The sequence below is a fragment of the Terrapene carolina genome, unplaced genomic scaffold, assembly GCF_002925995.2.
Source record: "Terrapene carolina triunguis isolate 2854851 unplaced genomic scaffold, T_m_triunguis-2.0 Scaffold141, whole genome shotgun sequence".
In the NCBI taxonomy this organism is placed as follows: domain Eukaryota; kingdom Metazoa; phylum Chordata; order Testudines; family Emydidae; genus Terrapene; species Terrapene triunguis.
Genome location: NW_020664492.1, coordinates 10988960 through 11011577, shown reverse-complemented (window position 1 = coordinate 11011577; position 22618 = coordinate 10988960). Strand labels below are relative to the sequence as shown.

General features: G+C 43.2%; 1 protein-coding gene across 1 annotated transcript; it reads right to left on the bottom strand.

The window, feature by feature from the left end:
- Positions 1-11884: 11884 nt before the first annotated feature.
- LOC113406819 (cyclin-A1-like) lies at positions 11885-22408 on the bottom strand. The gene is made up of 9 exons (XM_026653570.1): positions 22394-22408; positions 21133-21309; positions 18249-18492; positions 16847-16971; positions 15935-16158; positions 15115-15319; positions 14111-14224; positions 12559-12692; positions 11885-12115 (listed from the first exon to the last, which is right to left on the bottom strand). The coding sequence occupies exons 2-9, from the start codon at positions 21283-21285 to the stop codon at positions 12064-12066; spliced, it is 1251 nt and encodes a 416-aa protein (XP_026509355.1). The 5' UTR covers positions 21286-21309; positions 22394-22408; the 3' UTR covers positions 11885-12063.
- Positions 22409-22618: the final 210 nt, after the last annotated feature.

Genomic DNA, 22618 nt, shown 5'->3' with positions numbered 1-22618 from the left:
ATCAAATAAGTCCTGTATAATCCTAGAATTTCTCAGCCAAGTCACTTAACACGGGGCTTCGAGGAAAATGATGATGGTTACATAGACTGCTTTAAACAAGCTAAATAAGTGGTCTTAAAATAGCATACTAAGAATTGAATTTTCCAAACTAATGTCACTGACAATTCCCATGCCTCAACCACTGCAGAGAGGAGGACATCTCCCTGTATTACCTTTCACAACCTTACAATCGACACTGGCTCATTGGACCAGACCAAAAAGAAAAAACAAACCAGAACATTACAGGCCACTTACAAGCCAGGCCTGAATGCTTTTAGCATGCCAAGCAACCAGGAAAGATATGTAGCTGCTTTCAGGGTATGTATTCATATATTATACTTTAGGCAATTTTAAAGAGACTATTGGGGATTCCATCCTCTTTATAATTGGATGAAGCAACTCCAAATTCCTTTCATATGAACTCCAGTTTTCCTTCCTAGGCAACTACCAAAAAGCTCTGGATATTTAATTTGGCAAGAGAAAAGGAATTTCCTAGTTTAAGTCCACTTAGCATTAGCCATTTAAATCCTTGCAATAAACTAGCCAAACAAATATATTGAGCTGCAGATAATTGTCAACTTCCTGCAAAGATTACTGTCTCACACTTTGGTGCAGTTAATTTCATATAATTAACAATGCTCCATGTTTATTCAAAGTTGTCAATAGCCCACACTGACTGAGGACACAAAAGGGGACCTACACTTCTCAGTCTGTAGACAGACAGCTCTCTGTTAATAGTAATAGGAGTTACATACACACATTGAGAGAAGAAGCTATTCCCATTAGCTAGCAGACCATACAATTCTGAGAAGACTAGATCAGTTAATGCTGCAGAGCTCTGTCCTCATGCAGAAATAAAGCTGTCAACAGGACATATTTGCACCATTCAACCTGCACAGCTCTGCCTTTTGTATTGCAATATAAAATTACTCTCCAAAAAGACAAGACACATTACAACTTCATGAATCAGAGTTGGTACAGTGAAACTATTGAGAGGAACAAATCTGTTCTTCTCAGCAATAACATGTGAGTGTTGTATAATATTCTGAAAACATTATTATGCAGAAGACTTACTGAATACTGGCTATGCTCCTGAAAACAAACCATGCACTTGCCCTCTGCAGGTATTGTCCATAGAGTCCTTCAGTTAGCCTATGTCAACAACCAGGGAGTGAGTGGGCAGAGTCAGGAACAGGGATCCAAGCCAGGGTGGAGAGTCAGGAACCAGGGAAAGAGCAGGACAATAACAAGGCTAGGAGAAGCAGCAAGACAAAGCACACACAGGAACAATAGCAGGTGTAAGGGTTCAGTAGCCAGCAATTAGCAGCTGCTGCTACTGAGCTTAAAAGCAGGTCTGCTAGCTTCCCCTCAGCCAATCAGGTGAGTGGGCCAATCAGGCCGTTCTGCTGTAGCTCAGCTGGGTTCATTAGTAATCCTGGAGACTGAGCTAATTAGTCCTAGGCCCAACTATAGGCCCTCATTCTCGACAGCCTGTGTTTTTGCTGCATATGACAATGTGTTCTCAAGTACTGTCCTAATAAAATATGTCGGTTCAGACATCTACACATGGTCAAGTGTAATAAGAAATCTAAAGTCTAAAATCATTTGTTTGTTAAAGCTTTACTTGCCCCCTCCTTACTATAAGCTGTGATGCTGTGTATAAGAAAGATGACCCAATGACCCTTCTCAAATCCCTCTCTCTCACTCTGTGTTTACAGACTGGAGCAGACAGCAAATACATTTTTAAAGTAGTCACACACAGAGAATGAAATATAGATTTGGGTGAGTGAGCAACTTGAAATATTCAGCAAAACTCAATTCAAGTTAGGAATAGATAAAACGAGGAAGTATGAAAAAGGAAAATCACACCAGTAATTATGTGATAGCACTATGTAACCACTGTTCAACTGACTGGTTGTCTTGAAACAAGGCTTATCTCTGAAGTGGTCATTAACAGAGGAGCATGCTCAGACTTCAGTGCTATCCTTAATGTTCCATTTCTTTCTCCTCCAAAGGAGCCAACATCTTTCTAGAGACTCTCCTCCCACCCAAAGATTAACTATACCAGTTCCATAGCATAGCAAAGCACAAAAGTCTTTCCTTCCCCCTTGTAATGTAGCAAATTGCTCCTGCATCAAAACAGTTTCATCAAAACATTTTAACTTGCCTATATAATACATTTTATTAGTGCATTTCACAAGCTGATGATTAGCAGCTTCCATCTTTCTTTCAAGCAAATGCATGAGAAATTTAGAATCAACTACAGAGTATCTGGTTTGCACTGCTATGAAAAGTAACGAAGAAAGTTAAAAATATAGGTAAACTATATAGGAGTAATCTGAAAAGTATTAAAATAATATAAAAACCCTGAATAGTTTAATTTACTTAAATAGGCCTTGAAGATTCGCCATTTAAAAGATTTGGAGATCCCAGAGGATGGCCTAACATTGTGTCTTCATTATCCCAGTTACATTTGGAGAAATCTGCAAGGACAGTATCTTGGCTAACATATATTAACTGTACGTAGCTATCTGGACATTCAAAAATCATCTACTAATAGGATGGTCTTTGTGAGTTCTGATCCAGTGTCCCTTTGGGAAACCCTTGGATAAGTTTCCTTCCAAGCCTGGCACCTACAACAACAGGACTGTATCCTGTTTGTAGCCTCTAGGCTCTACCAAAATGCAAAGAGATAATAATATAATTATTCTATTATTTATTATTAATTATTATTATTATAAGGGACTATGTTGTTTTGGTTACTGGTGCAATGGATTTTAAAGAGTCCACATTTTCATTCTTGACTGACTAAACTTTATAAAGAACACAATTGATTTCTTGATTATATGCCTCTTAGGTAAATAAAGCTGACAGAATGTAATCGTGTTTGCTGTTGGTTCATTATTTCCTTGGCGCTTGCTATGAAAATGGAATTTGGGGTTAGTCGTTTTGCCACATCAGCATCTTAATCTCATCATCAGCTTTCATCTGTGCTCTGGTTGCTCATTTGTTCTCTCAGGATGTACATTTTTCTGTTTCAGAGTAGCAGCCATGTTAGTCTGTATCCGCAAAAAGAACAGGAGTACTTGTGGCACCTTAGAGACTAACAAATTTATTAGAGCATAAGCTTTCGTGGGCTACAGCCCAATTGCAGGATACTTTGTATGTCTCTTTTCTTTCAAGAAAAGAATGTTGGGTCTGATTCACCACAGTCTTGCTCCAGTTTCCTTTGCTGTCAGGCAGAGCGAGATAGGGTTTATTATATTTTATTGTAGGTAGTTCATTGATTAGCATTAGGCTGTCAGAAACTATGTTGGTAATGGTCAGGCCTAGTAATCAGAGCCAGAATCAGGAGTCCAGAGCAGGGCTGAAACAAGGCCAGAGTGAGAGCAAGGCTGGAGCAGGACTAGGAAGAGAGCTGGAGCAAGAGCAAGGCTGGAGCAGGCTAAGGCTTATGGAATCTGTTACCACTATCAGGCAAGGGAGATTTCCAAGCCATGACGGGACATTCAGCAGACTGAGTTGCAGTTTCTCCTGTGAGGCTTGTATACCTGCCCTGAGAGCCACTGGACCAGCTCCTGGCTTGTGAGTTGACTCAGCACAGGAATGACTCATCAACACGAGGTTTAATCAGGCTCTAGTTCTGTGATGACTCATCACCTTACCTAGGCATCCAGATGAGCCATGGATGTTCTATTTAATACAGCATTGGGCCCTGCAGCTCTCTTTCCCATTTCATACTTGCTGTCCATGAAAACAGCTAGAGGAGGTGGCGGAAGGAGAAAGACTCATCTCTTCCTAGAACTTGATATCTGATTATGGACCTGATTTGCCATGGCATTACTCTCCTATTACACAAGTGTGACCCCACTGATTTCACATGAAACAGAATTGGAAAAAGTCTAAAATTCTTTAGAATATTTTTTCTTCTTTAGAACTCCAAAACAAAGCCCCGAGAACTCATATTCTGACCAATGACAAAGCATTCAATGCCATCAGCACCAAAGACAATAAAATGCCCTGGTGATAGGCAGCAGTACAAAACCCCAAGATAAAACAGAGCCATGGATTCTGGCACCTTTGTGGGGACCAAAGAGCTCCAATCTGTTAAGTCCTTTTTTTCTTTATCTCAGGTCAGACAGACTGTGGAGCAGAGGAACTGGTTCCATATATGATGTTGACAGTGACTTGGGCAGCTTGGATTCACTGGTCAAAAATAACTTTGAGCCAACAGGTTAAGTGTTGTGTCTCTGTCTTTGCAAGCTGTACTAGAGATAGCCACAGGAAAGCAAATGCCTTTTACCCAGATATTTATACCAATTGCAATGGGTGTATGTCACAGACATCTTACTGTTACAGGTGTTGTATTTTTCATATATGGAAGCTTCTCCAGATAGTCTGCCATTAGAAGGCAAGAATAAAGCTCAAACTGCCCATAAAACAAAGAGAGAGAGCTTAGAAAGTGAGAGAGGATGGCATGGCCCTAAAAAAAAAGATGTTAAATAACTCAACAATGAGTCAATGAGAGCCTTACTACTAGTCAATAAAATATAACAATTCCCACCAACTTTGCCTGATACAAAGGAAGAATGGAAGTTCTGCATCCACTTTGACATGCTGAGAAAGAGTTCGTGAGTGGAGTGTTTCAAACCCATAGATTCAGGAACATACAAGGGTAGATGATGTGTATGTCCCCTCACACCCACAACAGTTAACTACTTAGTAAAGGTTCCATGGCTCAGGAATACTCGTTTATAAATAAGACAACAAGAAGGAATATCCACAGACTCACTAATCAAGCTGTCACATTTCCCTGAAAGGCAGGCAGGTCAGAATATGTCCTTCAATCATGAATTAGCAGTTCAACAATCCCAATACACTGCAACTACTTCTCTAGAATTATTCAATTATATTACCCACTCAAATGCAACTACACAACCCACTCTCTCCAAAGAAACAAAGTTGTGATTATCAGGACAATCTCTTCCTACAGAGCAAACACTCAATGTTTCTTTTTAGCACTATTTGTCTATTTTAGAAGAGTCCCAGAGTCACAAAGTTTAAGGCAAGAAGGATCACAAAATCATCTAGTCTGACCTCCTTTATATCACAGGCTACCAACACTCAGCCACCCACACATTAACCCGACACCTGGAATTAGATTAAAGTACTGCAACGCACAGGAGACTAAACTACTGTATGCCACAGGCAGAGAACAGGGATCGAGGGGGTTCAATTCCTGAGGCCCCTGCAGTGGCAGGGAACTGATTTAGTGAGATATACCCAGATGATCCCAGAAGATAACCGCAGCCCATGCTGCAGAGATAGGCCAAAAATCCAACAACCCAAGATCACTGCCAATCTGACCTGGGGGAAAATTCCTTCACAACACAACATATGATGATCAGTTACCACGTGAGCAAGAACCAGCCAGTCAAGCACCTGACAGAGAGAATTCTCGGTACTATCTCAGACCACTGGCCCACCCTGTCCAATGTCCCATGGCCATGGGCGGTGGGTATAATAGGCATGGGGAGGCTCAGCCTCCCCTGGCGCTGCCGCAGCCACCAGACCCCCAGTTGCAAGGTTCTGGGGGGGAAGTTTTTGATTTATTATGCGCCATGCAGGTTCCAGGGCAGCTGAGGAGGCAATATGTGCTACCACAGTGGTTCTCAAACTATTGTACTGGTGACCCCTTTCACATAGCAAGCCTTCGAGTGCAACCCACCTTATAAATTAAAAACACTTGTTTATATATTTAACACCATTATAAATGCTGAGGCAAAGCGGGACTTAGGGTGGAGGCTGACGGCTTGCAACCCCACCATGTAATAACCTCGTGACCCCCTGAGGGGTCCCGACCCCTAGTTTGAGAACACCTGTGCTATCGCCTCCTCAGCCGCCCTGGAACCTGCATGGGGCATAGCAAAAGCTTCTTCCAGAGAAGAAAGATGTATGCTTTTCTCTGGGTGGCTTGGTGTCTGGGGAGGGGAGGCATGACATGGCGCAGGTGCAGCCGGCCCGGGACTCCGGGCAGGGGAGCTCAGGGCTTCGGCTGACTGGGGGCTCTTCCGGGCAGGTGCGGGGGCTCGAGGCTTTGGCTGGGCTCGGGACTCCTCCGGCTGAGAGGGAGGCGGATCTCGAGGCTCCTACTGTGGGGGCAGGAGGGGGGCTCAGGGCTCTGGCCGGCTTGGGGCTCCTCTGGCCGAGGAGGTGGGTCCCTGGGCTCCTTCGGGTGGGGTGGGTCTCGTGGCTCCAGCCGGCCCAGGGCTCCTCTGGCCAAGGGGATGGATCCCAGGGCTCCTTTGGGGAGGGGGGTCTCGCAGCTCCAGCTAGCTTGGGGCTCCTCCAGCCAAGGGGTGGGTAGAAGGTGCCCATATTTAAAAAAGGGAAGAAAGAGAACCTGGGGACTACAGACCGGTCAGCCTCACTTCAGTCCCCAGAAAAATCATGGAACACGTCCTCAGGGAATCCATTTTGAAGCACTTGGCGGAGAGGAAGGTGATCAGGAACAGTCAACATGGATTCACCAAGGGCAAGTCATGCCTGACCAACCTGATTGCCTTCTATGATGAGATAACTGGCTCTGTGGATATGGGGAAAGTGGTATGGTATGGGGAAAGAAAATATGCCTTTGAGTTCTTGAGTCTGTCACTCAATGTGTTTAGTTTAACTAAGGCAGGGGTTCTCAAACTGGGGGTCAGGACCCCTTAGGAGGTCACAAGGTTATTACATGGGGACTCGCGAGCTGTCAGCCTCCACCCCAAACCCCGCATCACCTCCAGCATTTATAATGGTGTTAAATATACAAAAACGTGTTTTTAATTTATAAGGGGGGGTCACACTCAGAGGCTTGCTGTGTGAAAGGGGTCACCAGTACAAAAGTTTGAGAACCACTGAACTAAGGGAAGGTTAAAGGGTGATCTAATTACAGTCTGTAAGTATCTACATGGTGAATAAATATATAACAATGGGTTCTTCAGTCTAGCGGAGAAAGGTATAACATGATCCAATGGTTGAAAGTTTAAGCTAGACAAATTCAGACTGGAAATAAGGTATAGATTGTTAACAGGGAGAGTAATTAACAATTGGAACAATTTATCAAGGGTTGTGGTGAATTCCCTATCACTACAATCTTTAAATCAAGATTGGATGTTTTTCTAAAAGATATGCTTTAGAAATTATTTTGTCAAAATTAAATGGCCTGGGCTAGACAAGAGATCCATCTAGTTCATGAAAATAGTTTCTTCTCACCTTGGAATCTATTCATCTAAAAAGCTTACTCCACAGATCTAACATTAAAATAATGATTCACTTTAGACCATTTAGATACACTTGATATGCTGGTTACATGAATACAGTATACTGGAAATTGTGTTTCAGATTATTTCAATTAATACTGAGTTTTTCCTACATAAAATATTCTAAGCCTTATTTCTGAGGCCTAAAATTCCTTTATTTTTCCTCTTATAGTAACAAACAATTGTAGTAGTGATATACACAGTAGTTACAGTTCAGCTCACATTTATATTATAAACCATTGTTTTTCTAGGGCTTAATGCTAAGTGATGAAAATTCCTTCTAGGTTGATACTGGACACACAGTCTCATCTTAAAACTCTGTTCTTCTAAATTCTATTCAGCCACTCAAATTGCAGCATGAGAAATTGCAGCAAAAAAGAATAGTATGAAAGGCTATTGAAATAAGGATGTGGGCCCAGATCCTGATAAGTATTTAAGCGCCTAACTTCCTTGGTACCTAATTTTACTCATGAGTACTCCCATGGAAACTGAGGGTATGATTTTAATCTCAACACCATCGTAAATCAGGAGGAAAACAGCAGTAAACTAGTGGGGTTATATTGTGTAAACCAGTGAAAGAGAGCAGAATCACATAAGGGATAGAGGGTCAGGCCTATGCTACTATAATCAAATTATATATATTATACACAAACACACAAAATAGTTTCAGCCTTTTGGGCACTCATATCTCAAAACCAGCTTCATTTTGGTGGAATCAGAGGGGACTGGTTAGTAATAGTTCAATGATGAGTTTTTGTTTACCCATTTACGGCAAATTAAATTTAGTGACAGTTTGCACGTCAACCACCTAACAGTTCAGATTTTCAGTAGTGTGTTGTTACATGAAAAGCAAGGAAGGGAAGGATTTCCACACCCTCCCTCAAACCTGAACTACAACTTCTGGCCTGAGTCATAGTGTCTCCTACAGCGTATGCACATTTTCTATTCAGCTTTTTTCACTACCCTTTCCCCGGCAAGGTTTTTCTGTCAGGCAAGAGTGTCAAGTAGGGCTTAAGGTAGAAATAATGCTTTGGACTTTTATAATGCCTTGCATCCTAGGATATCAAAGTGCTTCACAAATATTTGCATAGGAATCCTTTTCTCATTCCTACTAAGCAAATATATTTCCATTTTAAAGAGGAGGCAACTTCAGCAGAAAGGTTAAGTAACACGCTCAAAGTGACTGCAAGTCCGGCACAGCCACAGATAGAAAACAGCTCGCTTAGCCTGTATTTTTACCGCAAAGCAATCCTCTCTCTCTGAAGAAACATTATGGAAAGATTAATATTCCATATCATAAACTATTTAGAAGGGGCTTGCAGTTTTTTCCCCCTCTACCTCTGATAAAGCAAGAGCCATGTTTTTGCAGTAAGGTGGCACAGTAGCTATTTTAACAGATGCTTTGCATTCAGTGTTAAAATATTTTCCTAGTGTACAGTACATGATATGGACAGCAAGTGTGGTTACCACTCAATAGGATTTTCTAAAATTAGCCAAAGCAACTTCCCCTCTCAGATTAATGGCTTTTCAAATTTGTGTTCAACACAGTGATTTCTTGAACTCAAACCCTAAAATTTGAACATAGCCCCTGATTATAGTACCTCTGTTCCCCAGGAGTAGTTCAGACCTCTACCTCCTCCCTGCTGAGCAACTCCGTAGCTTGTTAGTAAAAATGGTCCCTAGATTCTTCATATTCCTTGGGTTGATTGCATACTCAGCTTATAAAACTTTAACTACACATGCAGAATGTAAAGTGCCTCTCCATACTGATTATGAGATCAAACAAGAATACAGCCCCTCAAATGTTAATTATATTTTGAGGGACTCAAGGAACAATCCATTATAAGCAGCAGCTAGTTTATTCAAAGTATAGGCTGAATTTAAAAAGAAAGGGTATACATTGGAACCAGGGATAAAAGACAGACCTGATCTGTAAGAGGTGCCCAGAAACTGCTAAATAAAGGTTCTCTTAAATAACCAAGGTTGGTCTATTTCTGCACCTCACTTTTTCTTAATTCATTATATTAAAGAAAAAGTCATACCCTCACATTAGACCATTTACTAGATCTAAATAACCCCATAAACTAGATTTCATTTTTGCAAGTGCCAGTTTGATTAAGGTAACACCACAGATGTAATGTTTTATTTTAATAGAGCACTTGCTCCAGTGGCTCAATAAATTCTACTCAATAAATTCACTCTGGATTGATAAAGACAGAGGGGGTTTTTTTTGTTTTTTTTCCCCCCCTCCAGTCAACATGCCACTGAGGGCTGAAAACAAGGCCAATATGTTTAGGTCCTGGGAGAGCTGCAGGTCAGCAGAAGGTCTCCTTGTATTGAGTTTTAGTCATCTCAAGAAGGATTAGACAGGACGTTAATGACAACCTATAGCCACTAAATCAGATGGTGTTTTAGACACCATTAAGGACAAAAACACAAGGGCTCAAGACAGATGGCAGCAGATAGTGTCAGCTGTTCAAATGCACACTAGAACTTTTACTTCTAAAGAAGCAGTTTGCAATATGCATTGAAAGCAAGGGGAAAGTTTCTTAGGGAAGACATGTGAAATGTCCTGTGGCAAAAAGAGGCAGATAGATACCAAAGCATCTTTTCAGATTGGATGAGGTAGTAGTCCAACGCCTGGCATGACTGCAGTATTTACATACAATCTACTGAGTACATTGTGTCTGTTAACATTAACAGACTGGAAGGATTTTAGGCCAACGGGGGAGTCAGATTTGTTTCAAGCTTTCTTTGAAAAGATACAGCTTGGGTAAGGAAAGATCAAGAGGGCTCCTTCCCCAATGAGTCTTTTGTGGTGTTATGAACCCTAAAAAGCAGAGTTTAGATTACAAGGGTAAGATGGGAATGTTAAAAGTGGGATGAAGTCATTATGGAAGAATTTACGAACATTTCCCTGACAGCCTAGTCTTAAGTGAAGGGGAATCCGGTTGTGTGGCATATTGAGAGATCAGAGTACTAGAATGTGTGCAGTATTTAAGAATCCTACACTAGGATCTAGAGATATCCTCTAATTTCTACAGCATAAAAGTACCCAAGGCCTCAGTATGTAATGTCCTCTAACTTCATCCTGGATTCTTTGTGGTTGGTCTTCTGCAACCTCAACTCTGCTTTCACCATGGGTTCTACTTCTTGAAGGTCCAATCTCAGGTACCCTGCACTGCCTGCCCCGAACTCATCCTCACTGCTGCTTTAATATGTTCTCCACTGAAGTCTTATCCTGTAAGGCTGTCATTGTCTGTTTCTTGAGACAGACCAGGTAAAACAATTTCCCTGGGGGGGGCGGGGGGGGTGTGTACACACACACACACACACACACACACACACACACACATTCAAATATTTTTCCACCAACCTCTCCACTCCTGACTTGTCTCAGTTTAGTCAGACAGGCTGAAATAAACATTTCCACAGCACCATAAGAGCTTAATATGGCCAAAACCCCAACTCCTCTTTTTGCTCAAGTTCTGTCACTATTAAGTCATTCCTGTCATTCAGGTGCACACCTGGGAGGGAAGTGGCATCTTTGACTTCTCTCTCCCTTGTCATTTCCCCCAACTCCCCAGTAGTGTCCAAACCCTGCTGCAGCTCCCAGAAGAGAGACTTTTCCCCCCCCCCTACACGGCTAGCACTCCTAGCCCTTATCTTGCATTTTAATGACTGCAGTGTCCACTTCTTTGGCCTCAAACATCTACATGTCCCCTAACTTTAGGCACATCTAAGGGGCCCATGAATATCACATCTCTTCCCCTTCGATTCTCTGCATTGCCTCTCCTCCCCACGCCATAGCATCAAGTTTCATCTTTGCTTATAAAGTCCCCACAATTCTGCCCCTCACTACTCATCTGCTGTAGACTCACCTCACCCTTACCCTTTCTTTCCTCTGCCAATTAAGTATTCAAGGATTGCATGTTTGCCTCCCCAATACATGCCTACACATTCTACATGGGAACACCAACCCTGAACTTGCCATATGGCTTTCTCCAATTCCCTTAAGACCACTTCTGCTATGATCTCACCTAAAAGAAGCTAGCCACCCACTGATGATTTGATGGTGCAGCACTTGAAAGGAATTATATTCAAGAGGATTTGTGCAATAGCTAACTTTCATAGTTAGGTGATCTCATGTGTTGCCTTTGCTATCCTCCCTATTGTTTGAAACAAAACTCAAATGACAGATTGACTGCAAGATCTGCAGGGCAGCTATTATATTAATTTATGGTAAGAGTCAATACAGTTTCTCCTCTTGATTCACAACCCATTTTGGGATCTAGATAAGATTTATAGGTTATAAGGCCACAAGGACTATTATGATAATCCAGTCTGACCTCCTGTCGAACACAGGCCATAGGATTTCTGAGTTTTTTTCCTAAGATGCTCCAGTTCAAACAGAAATTCACCCAATATTGATTTAAAGAGGTGCCAAAGATGGAGAATCCACCACAATTCTTAGTAAGTTAAAGCTTAGACAAGTGAAGCTAGAGACATTCATAAGGCAAGATATTTATTAAAAGTGCTTTTCGTTTACATTAAAACTAGTCTAGAGTCCTTGTAAAAAATCATATTTAAAAATGTCAGCTAAAACAATAAGCATCATGGTTACTGACACATGACCTGCAGTGCCCTATAAAAATGTAAGACCAACTCTGTTGATCAGGAAGCAAGTGCTTCGATTTTAGTTAGTGTGTTGGTTCACTGGCATTTATTGCAGAGGAAGAACTGCTGGTGGCTCCATAAAGGATATATGCATGTACCTGCAATAGAAACAAGCAGCTAGTTAGTTACAAGTTATTTAACTGACATCTTGTTAGTAGGAAACCCTACTTGAGGTACATGAATGATTCGGGTTTCAGCTGTTGAGTGCTTCAGCACCATGCAAATCTGAAACACAGAGTTATGGCTATGTCTAGATTATGAGATTGCTCTTATAAGAAGAACGGTTCTTAATAGTAAGATCACTTCAACCTTCAAGACATGTGTAGTTAGTATCAGCTACTACCTTGTTAGGGGAGCTACTAGATAGGACTACCAGTTATGTAGAAACTTTTGATTAAATAGCTTGCACATAGGACCTCCCATAGCATAGCTCCATTGATTAGAACAGCATGATTTGCATCAGTTGAGGAAATTTGGCCAATTTTAATCCCTGCTGTCGTTTGGAGCCAAACAGAAGGCATTTAGTGTCTTAAGAACTTACTTTGACAGCTTGTATTTCTCTCTAATTGCTTGCTGTGGTCGATGAGAAGCATCAAGGCATGCTTTATGTAGATCACTCAGACAAGGCACTATCTCGCTTAGCGAATACCCAGTGAATGCAGCAAGTGTTTCTGGCTGATCAGTAGAGAAAAGAATTACTGTACATTATTGCATTTGGTTAGGTACTGTGTCTTCCAGATTTTGGTAGAGGCCCTCTGTCAAGAAGCAAGTCACATTTCTGCTGAATACTTAGATGGACAGATGCAACTATTTTGCTGCTGAAGTGAGATCCCATAGCAGTCACCATAGAGGATGTGAGCCCTCTCAATATCCCAGATGCATCCTAGCATCAATGTCCACTTTAGGTCTTTACTACAGCAGAGAAGGCTGACAAGAAGCTCCTTCTGATGCAGACAGAATGCTTGCTGGTGTCTTTCACCAGTTCTGACCAGTGTTCCCTACCATTACCACCAAATGAAATAATTCCTACAGCACATAGGCAAATACCAATAAGACTGGTATTTGGATAAAACCATGTGCACTAAGATTCTTCTCCCCCCCTAACACAAAGACAGTTGCATAGAGGCCAGTCTATCAGTTTTTTATAGGGTGGGATCAATACATTGACAAGATGGTTAATTATATGATGAGTCTCATTAGGACTGTGTACCATAACAAGTTAGTCTCAGCCAGTGGCCAAAGTATTGTTCCTGCCTGTGCAGAAGTTCTAGATGGAAGAGAGGAGCAAGTCTGACTAGCTAGATCAGGGGTGAGCAAACTTTTCGGCCCAAGGGCCACATCGGGTTGCGAAACTGTATGGAGGGTCGGGTAGGGAAGGCTGTGCCCCCCAAACAGCCTGCCCCCCGCCCCCTCCCACTTTCTGCCCCCCCCAGACCCCCCCCCCCCATTCACCCCCCCCCCCCTCGCTCCTTGTCCCCTGACCAACCCCTCCTGGGACCCCTGCCCCTAACTGACCCCCTGCTCCCTGTCCCCTCACTGCCCTGACCCCTAGCCACACCCCTTCCACCTGACAGGCCCTCTGGGACCCCACCCCCTATCCAATCCCCTGTTCGCTGCCCCCCCAAACCTCTGCCCCATCTAACTGCCCCCTGACTGCCCCATATCCAACCTCCCCACCCCAGCCCCCTTACCATGCTGCTCAGAGCAGCATGTCTGGAGCCACGCCTCCCGGCTGGAGCCAAACACACTGCTGCGCTGCCCAGCATGAGCGCACAGCCCCACCACCCAGAGTGCTGCCCATGTGGCGGCATGGCTGCGGGGGAGGGGCCGGGGGCTAGCTGCCCAGCCAGGAGCTCAGGGGCCAGGCAGGAGGATCCCGTGGGCTGGATGTGGCCTGCGGGCGGTAGTTTGCCCACCTCTGAGCTAGATATTAACTGTGTGCCAGTGGAAAAGCCTGTTTAGTTGAACTAGAACCCTCCCAAGAGATCTGCTAGTTCATACTATGTGGAGTGGAGATTCTTTCCACTCAAGTCTGAACCTGTAGATGTAGGAAACCCCCAGTTCCACAGCACCTCAGATAATTAACAGCTTACCCACAAATGCCTGTTCACAGTGTAATTTGCTAGACAGTAAGCTGCTGCAGCAGTTTGTGAAGGAAGGTACTTCAGAAATGGATCAGCTTCCAGGAGACTCAACTCTGCTACATACTAGGCAAAAGAAGTTTGCAAAAGTTACTTTCAAATAGACCTCTATGTATACAGTGGGATCAATTCAGTGTGCTCTAAACAAGCATTGGTTATCTTTCCAGCACAGTTTTAGAGAACAGTGGATCATTATATACTCTGTTTGAAAGCTGTTTTATCGGTTTAGAAAGTTAGGGTGAAATCCTGCCCTCACTGGAGTCAACAGGAGTTCTACAATGATCTTCAATGGGGCCAGAAGTCACCTTTTAGAGAGATACCAGTTAGTTGAGTGACAGCTGGGCAGTCTTGTGGTCAAGGCACTGGACTGGGACTCAGGAGGCCTGGGTTTGTTTTCAGCTCTATCACAGGCTTCTTATATGGCCCCAGGCAAGTTAGTTTGTGCGCCTCAGCTCCCCCATCTGTGACAGTGGGAATAAGACTTGCTTTCTTTTACCCTTTGTCCTTTACATGGATAGTGAAAGGATATGTCCTGTAGAGCTATATTATATTGGTACAGTCAGTGGTTAGCATGGCAGGGCCCTGATCTTTGTTGGGGCCTCTGGGCTCTACCACTATATATGTACTATCAATATAGACAGTGTAAAGCTGTAGTTTTGGAAAGCAAGAAGCACAACAGATTTTGCTATTAGGTTTAGATTTAATTCCTGTGCTGTGCACTGTTACCAGGCCTGCACTTTATGCAATCTCCAGTTAGGGTACTGGTTTATCAGGGTGTTAGTCATGTTTGATTTGGCAAGCACCCTCAGCATGTTCCCTATGGTAGGTGTTTTCCAATCAAGAGGATGCTCCTGAGAGTAAACTGAGTCTGAAAGTTCCCACGTCTCCACCCCCCACATGTTCCTGCTTTAGCAATCACACTCCTTTAAGGGCTGTGGGAAGACAGTAACACATACCCTTGCAAAGTTCTCTGTCCTGACACAGACTCCATGTCTTTGTAAATACTGAAGGAGAAACTGGTTGATAGTTGGTACTGTCAAGTCAAAAGCCAGTACTTTCAGGAGCAGATGTTCCATTCTTAATAGCTGTCTCTTTGTGTAAGTATCATCTGTTATATACACAAACTCCTCTATCTCCGGAGGGTAGATCTCTTCATATTTCCTAAAAAGGAGTGCAAAAAGTTCATTAAGTCTATAAAGTTGGAAGTTTCAATCAGAAAGAAAGGCTTGTAGGAGTCAGTGCTGGGATGAGCATATGGGTCCACCTTCATCCAAGAAGATTCACAGACGTCAACCCCCACCTAGGCATATCCTGTAACACACATGGTACCTTTTGACAGCTTAATACATTCAGCTCTTGCCTACAAGTCCTTTTTAGATTGACTATACAAACAGGGCAGCATTTACAGACAGACTGCCTCCTTAAGAACCATATTATGCAAGATGCCATGTTGTACCATTTTTTTAAACAGGATTCACATTGAAGTTAAGAAGCTTAAGCTTTAAGAGCCAAAAGGCCAAGTGATACAATATGGTCCAGACAAAATAAGTTTTGGTTTAGTCCATGTTCAAAATCAGTAAGAGGAGTTTGTGAATTAAGTAGAATGATTATTTGTTTTTAAACGAACATGCTCTTACCACGACAAGGTTTGTGTTGTCAGAACCAGCACAACTCTTCAGAATAGATTTTAGTTTCAACCGCTAAATGAGAGGAAGAGGTCTTTTCCCACAAGAAGTTTGTCTGTCAAGACTTCAGTAGGCAACAAAGAACACTTACGCAGCCAGAAGAATTGCTGCTGTTCCCACAAGCTGCAGCTTCCCTCTGAGGACAGACATGCAGGAAAGAAACCTGTCCAGAAAGTTGACAGCTAGGTACAGTGTTTCAGTACGAAGTTTGTATTCTTGCCCAACTTCCACCAGCCAGTCCACCAAGATTGCACGCATCCCTGAGGTGATGTCTGGCTGCTTTCGCATGTAATATGGTTTTGGCCTGTACCTTATCTGTTTGGAAAGATTGGAGGTTCAGTAATTAGGACATTATAAGAACAACAACCGTTGCCATATCAATGGTGTAAGCAATTATTCTCACTGATGGTCAATATATTAAGACCATTACCGATTCCCACCATCAGTGAGTGGAGAGCTGTACTGAATTCAGTGACAAAAGTTAATCATGAAGTTTGACAACTGTAATTGAGGAAGATCTAGCACAGTGTAAAAGCTAGTGTATAGTAGGAGCTTTGGAGGGGAGCACTACTCTGGTGCGGGTAGGAGCCGCAGGTAACCACCACCTCCTCAGATTGCTACAGCCTTTTTTGCCATACTCTCTTACTCTCAACCTGATAAATAGTTTCTCAAGAGCTGTTGAAAGTCTCTTCACCCCAGAAAAGCTCAGTTACACATTTCATCTGAGAGAGGAGCTAGAGTCAAAGCAGTCCTGCATTTTAGAAGAATCTTCTCTCACTACCTCCTGCTTGGACCTTGGCCAGCAACACAAGGAGCTTACTGAGAATGCTTTGTTAAAGAGAATGAAGGCAGTAAAGAGATGCTAAATGACAACCAGAGAATCTGAAAGTTGTCTCATGCAGCAATACTTTAAGAGTGGCAATCTACATCTAAGAGGTAAGTGTTGCCAGTACATGTAGGGTCAAGGAAACATTGACATTATAGGCTTGTGAAAGCCACTCACTTCAGCTTCTCTAAGATACTGATGAATGTCTTCTGCATAGTCTCCCACATTCATTACATCCACGATGTTATCCACATGAACTTCATGTTGTGACTGCAATGATGTATCCACCAACATAGGAGAACCTGCACAATCAGGATTCTTATTACATAAGGCATCCAACAAGACATTTAGATGGGACATTTTTCCTTTCAACTTATCCTGCCGATTTTCTGGCAGTACAAGATTCAATCACATTTATATGAACAAGTAATCTACAGATAATTATGTTAAACTAATAAAATAATACCAACCGAATCTTATAAGAGGGATGAGGCAAAAATGCCAGGTTTATTGTAAATACAGAGAAAGAGTGAGAAATCAGGATATGCAACTTAATATTATTTCACTACCATTCCTTATTCATTCACACACTCATTCATACAAGTTCTGCAGAGTTGTTATAGTTACCAGCCTAGAGGTTGCTCATGGCAGAGTACTGGCCAGGTAGCCTGCACACGAGGGTGGAGCTGAGTCCTTGTCAGATGCGCATCCGATGCTCCTGGAGGGTGGTTGCAGAACCAGACTCAAAAGTTTTCAGTCTTTAGAGTCTGTTCTTATAGGATTTTGTCCTTATACAAGTCTATGGGAATTGCTTCATCCTGCTGATATTTGTTTGAGGTGATCATCAATTAGTAGGTGGCACATCCCTGATGGCTGAGTGTTATCTTGTTCTTCGGAGTCTTCAGCCCTCCATCCAGGGGGGCACTTGGTGGATTCCAGCCTGCCCTCCGGGAGTCATCCAGTTATCTCTAGTCTGCGCATTCTTCGGCCAATCGAGACTGGGGTTGTAATTCTTAGGCTGGCACTTCCCTGACCATTCATCCTTTATCTAAATCAATTTATCCTTTATCTAAATCAAGCATCCATTCACATACATCCTCTATTTTAACATAGATTTATTACTTATTACTTCACTATCGCTTTTAACTTCTAACAATTCTCAGGATGTTGCAAATCTACTTAAACTTTAACATACATAGCAAACAAGTTAAAAGCCGTGTTCTGTTTTGAAGAACAATTACAGTTGTTTTTGCAAAGCCTGATTCCTTTTTGAGAACAGACTTTCTGTCTTAGGATGTGTTAACACAATTAGCAGTTTGGCCTTGCATGTTTCTCACAGAAAGGGAGAGACACAAATGGAAAAGCAAGAGGCCTAAGCTGTGGGGAATTCAATTGAATTCAATCTTACCCCTTGTCTCTCTTGGCCTCAGACTTGTTATACACATACACTTTATGGTTCTAATACAAAAATTCCCTGATATGGTCCAACAATTTAGACAAGTTTACTTTTGTTAAAAAAGCCAACCACTTCATGTATGAGATTAATGTTACAAGCAATATTTTGAGCAGTGACAGTTACCTGTACTCAAATCCAACAGCAGATGAATATTGGGTTTCATTGTGCTAGTATCCACTTCACACAGGCTAGGTTCCACCTCTTCTACAACTGTGCAGCTGCATCTGTCTTTCTGCTCTGGTTCATCTACATATATAGCAAACCCTTGCTTAGATGTTACATTGACCATACAGCTGGGCAATGTATTCTTTCCAGATGGAGGGAAAGCATTTTCAGAGCCAGAGAAGCGTCTGACTATTGTGGTACCCTGAAATAAAGTACAGATTAAACCTGTAGGAAGAGATTTAGGTACAAACAGAAACAGTGCAATTAATATTTTTAGAGGAAAGCCACCCATTTTCCTTAGCACTGCAGACTGCAAGCACTTGCATCAATAAACTGAACATTAGTGGAAACAAAGCTTGCCATTAGAACTGGCATTTAGGAAATTCTGCTTACTGCCATCTTGCTGTAATGATGGACATTTGTGCTACATGGAGAATTATCTATCTTCCAGTTTAATAAGCCAGGTTCAGCCTGGAATAATCTTATATTGCTAGTGTCAAACATTCATCTGCAAGATGGCCAGCCTGAGCAATTCTGCTGAAATGCCAACTGTAATTATAAGCTCTGAGCTACAGTTCAATTTATTCATGTTGAGAACTACCAACATTAAATGCAGCCCAACACTTGTTACCTTAGCTTGCTGAAGAAAACAAGAGCTGCATTAAGAGTTTAAAGCAGTCTTTTATAATTTGATATTAAGGTTGTTAAAATGGTTTTTAGATATGTATACTAATGCTAAGCCCTATGTCGCAAGAGGTAATTTTAAGAGTATAGTTTTCAGAAAAAAACACTGGATTTTGTATTGAAAAAGCTAATAAAAGCCTTTTATAAGGGTCATATCAGTCTTTCTGGACCGCCAATAGTCAAGAGCAAGCCTGTAGAATAGATGAAAGCTAGCAAAAGTTTCTTATAATTCTAGTGAGTATGTCAGTGAACTGCACAAGTGGATTAGAGTTTAGTCCAGGTCTTTAGTGAAGGTTTTGAACTGGGCAAGTAGTTCGTCCGTTCATCCCATGAACATGAGGTAAGAGCTTGCAGCCCCCAACGAGCATACGCTGTATTAAGTGCATCATAAGTCATGTCTTTCAGCAATACATTAGGCACTGAGACTTGAAAAAGCTTTGGTCAAAGTCACGCTCTGAAATGAAAGAGGGCCAATTTTCAGAATACTGAGCAATCACAAATCCCACCATGTCAATAAGAGCTGCAGTTGCAGTGACTCAAATAAGAGCTTTTCAGAGATGTTGAGCCCCTACAACCCGCATTTGGCTTCAGTGGAATTTGTGGGTATGCCAAACTTCTGTAGCCAGGTTCCTTTATTTAGGAGCCTGGCTTTAGACACTCAGATCTGAAGACGATGGGGGGAAAAGGGTCTGTTTTTATTGCACAATACCAGATGTACTCTAAGGATTACCACCTTTAAATGGTAATCTATTACTCTAATCCCACTGGACTGCTTTCCTCAAAAGAGGTTTGCACAGGAGTAGCAACTACTATACATGCAAGGACCATTCCAGTCTATGACACAGTAGAGTACTAGAGAGTCATGCTAACCAGATTAAAATCTGCATAATGGCTGTGGCACCTAAATTTATTCTGAAGAATGAGGGAAACCAAGAAAAAAGGCTATCCCAAAAGGAATACTTGCTCTCTGAATGATTGCCACCATATCAACACACTGTAGGAGCCATATACCGAAGCCACGGAACCTTTGAGCAGTAGTTGGCAGTTAAGGGGCATATACATTTCCACTGAGCCCTACATTCCATAGGCCAGGGGCAAAGAGAAGCCACTTAACAGTCCCTCTCCCTCCAGAAACGTTACTTAAAGCTGGGCTCCAAGTTAGAGCAGAGGAGAAATGGTCAGTAGGGCCACACTGTAGAATACTAGCTAGCCATAACCTCCTCAAAAAGCTCTGCTAACTGAACAGGGATTGAAGCACTACCCTTTTAAATCCCACGTGTGATCTGGATGAAATATTGAGACACAAGCAAATCATGTGTGTTAGCCAAATTCCATATTGCAAACCTAGTACTGTCAGCCCCAAGCATTCAAAAAAGAAATCATGAAATGACCTTAAAAAAAGGTCAAGAGGTAATAAATTATGGGTTCTTTTTATTTGCCTTCTAGTTTGAGCCTTTAAGTTGCACTTGGGCCACATTTTCAAGCTTGTTTCTGCAACCCTGTGAGCTAGAATTTAAGGATAAAAGAGCTGAACCGAGAGTCTCAAGTAATCACAGGATTCCAGGAGCTAGGGCTTTAAATAAGACACCATGATATTTGCAATAAAATTGCCAGAGTTGGCATTGTGTCCCTCCAGTGCAAGCTGAGGGTCAGGTCATTTATCAGGCTTTTGTCACTTTTTTGGGGGGGAGGGGGGAAAAAGAGGAGAAATGAAATCAGGTTAGGTATATACATACTTAAATATGTCCTGATCAGTCAGACTTTTAGATACCTGTTTTGCACGTATGTTTTAAACTCCGGTTTACCAACATTCACAGCAATGCCCTTGACGGTTTACATATCAGTTCACAAAAGTAAGGTTTAAAAAAAGATGAATTAGGTTTAGAGAAACACTCAATTTAGGTAAGGAAAAAACAGTCATAGTTCCTCCTCATTGTCTCTGGTTAAGATGCATAGTAAGAAGAAACCCAGTGCTGGAATAACAGGGGCCTTGACAAAATCTGTTTGGAGACAAGAAAAGCTTCCATGGCAACCGCACAAGCTATATCTGACTTAAGTAGTATCATCCACACATGCACAAAAGGCACCTTGGGTGTTTGCCAGCCACTTATCAGTGCAACCCCACAATAAGCAAAGGGATTCACCCCCCAAAAGTTACCTGGCCACATGCCCTCAAGCACTGCCCATTCTCAGTCAGCAGCCCAAGCACAGCCCTCTGTGGGGGATTTTGGTTGGAATAAGGCTCAGCTGCAACCCGGCGGATCTCCCAACTTCCAGCTTGGGAGATCCCACTCTTATCGTTGTGATGCATTGTTTCAAGGTCAGCAGCTGACAGCTAAGAAGAGAAGAGAATGGCATATTAGTCATCTCAGGCAAGTTCACCCCAATTTCTCTCTAAAGACAACAGTCCAGATTCCCCTTCCCCCTCCTAGAAGGAGCACAGATCTCTCCCATGACGGCTTCTTATTCTAAACGTAGGATTCTAGGTCTCATCATTAACCACTGGAACAATTTACCAAGGGTCATGGGGGATTCTCCATCACTGACAAGGTTTAAATCTTTTTCTAAAAAATACGCTCTACGGATTATTTCGTGGAGGTCTCTGGCCTACATTATATTGGTCAGACAAGATGATCACAATGATCCTTTTTGAGATTAGAATCTGTGACTCATAAGCAGTACGTCTGTTTCCACACTCACAGTGCGACAGACTTGCCTTCATTAATGCCACCCCAAAAAAACCTCTGCTTCCCTGTTGGGAGCCCTGGAGAGGCAGTTCTAGAAAGACACTAATGCCCTACAAGCGCTGCGGCTCCGGAGAAGCAGAGCAAGACACCAGCTCCAGGGGGAATATTGCGCGGAAAGGAGGTCAGGGATAGAATCATAGAATATCAGGGTTGGAAGGGACCTCAGGAGGTCATCTAGTCCAACCCCCCTGCTCAAAGCAGGACCAATCCCCAGACAGATTTTTACCCCAGTTCCCTAAATGGCCCCCTCAAGGATTGAACTCACAACCCTGGGTTTAGCAGGCCAATGCTCAAACCACTGAGCTATCCCTCCCCCCAAGGGATGCCAGGGAAGAGGCTACTGAAAGCCAGCGCCTACAGTAACCCAGGCCAGAGGGCTCCCTCCGGGCTCCCTGATGCACAGGGCTGAGGCGCTCCTTGCCTTTGCATACTACTAGGGCAGAGCACGCTGAAGCCACGTCCCCAGAGCGGGAGGGTTACAGGCTAGCGAGCTCCCAGGAGGTCCTACACCCCCAGCCCCACAGCCCCGGCTGCAATGCCCGGGCCAAGCGCCCACTGAGCCCCCGCGGACGCTGGAGTCCGAGCGGAAGGAGCCGCCACCCGCTGCTGGGGTCCTGCGAGGAGCCCACGGCGCCCTAGTGCCCCCGGGAGCCCCGCCGCGCTCGGCATTACACGCCAGCCCCGCAGCTGGGGAGACCCCGCCTCTGCTGCTGCTGCTGCTGCTGCTGCTGCTCCTGCCGCCGCCCCTTGCCCGACAGGCAGCGACTAGCCAGGGCGCCGAGCCGCGCCGCTGCCCCCAGCCCAGCCTATGTAGCCGCGTCCCGGGGGCGGGGGAGGCGGCGGCGCAGCCCCTCCCGCGCGGGCGCTGATTACTTTCAACCCGCCCGCGGCTGTTGG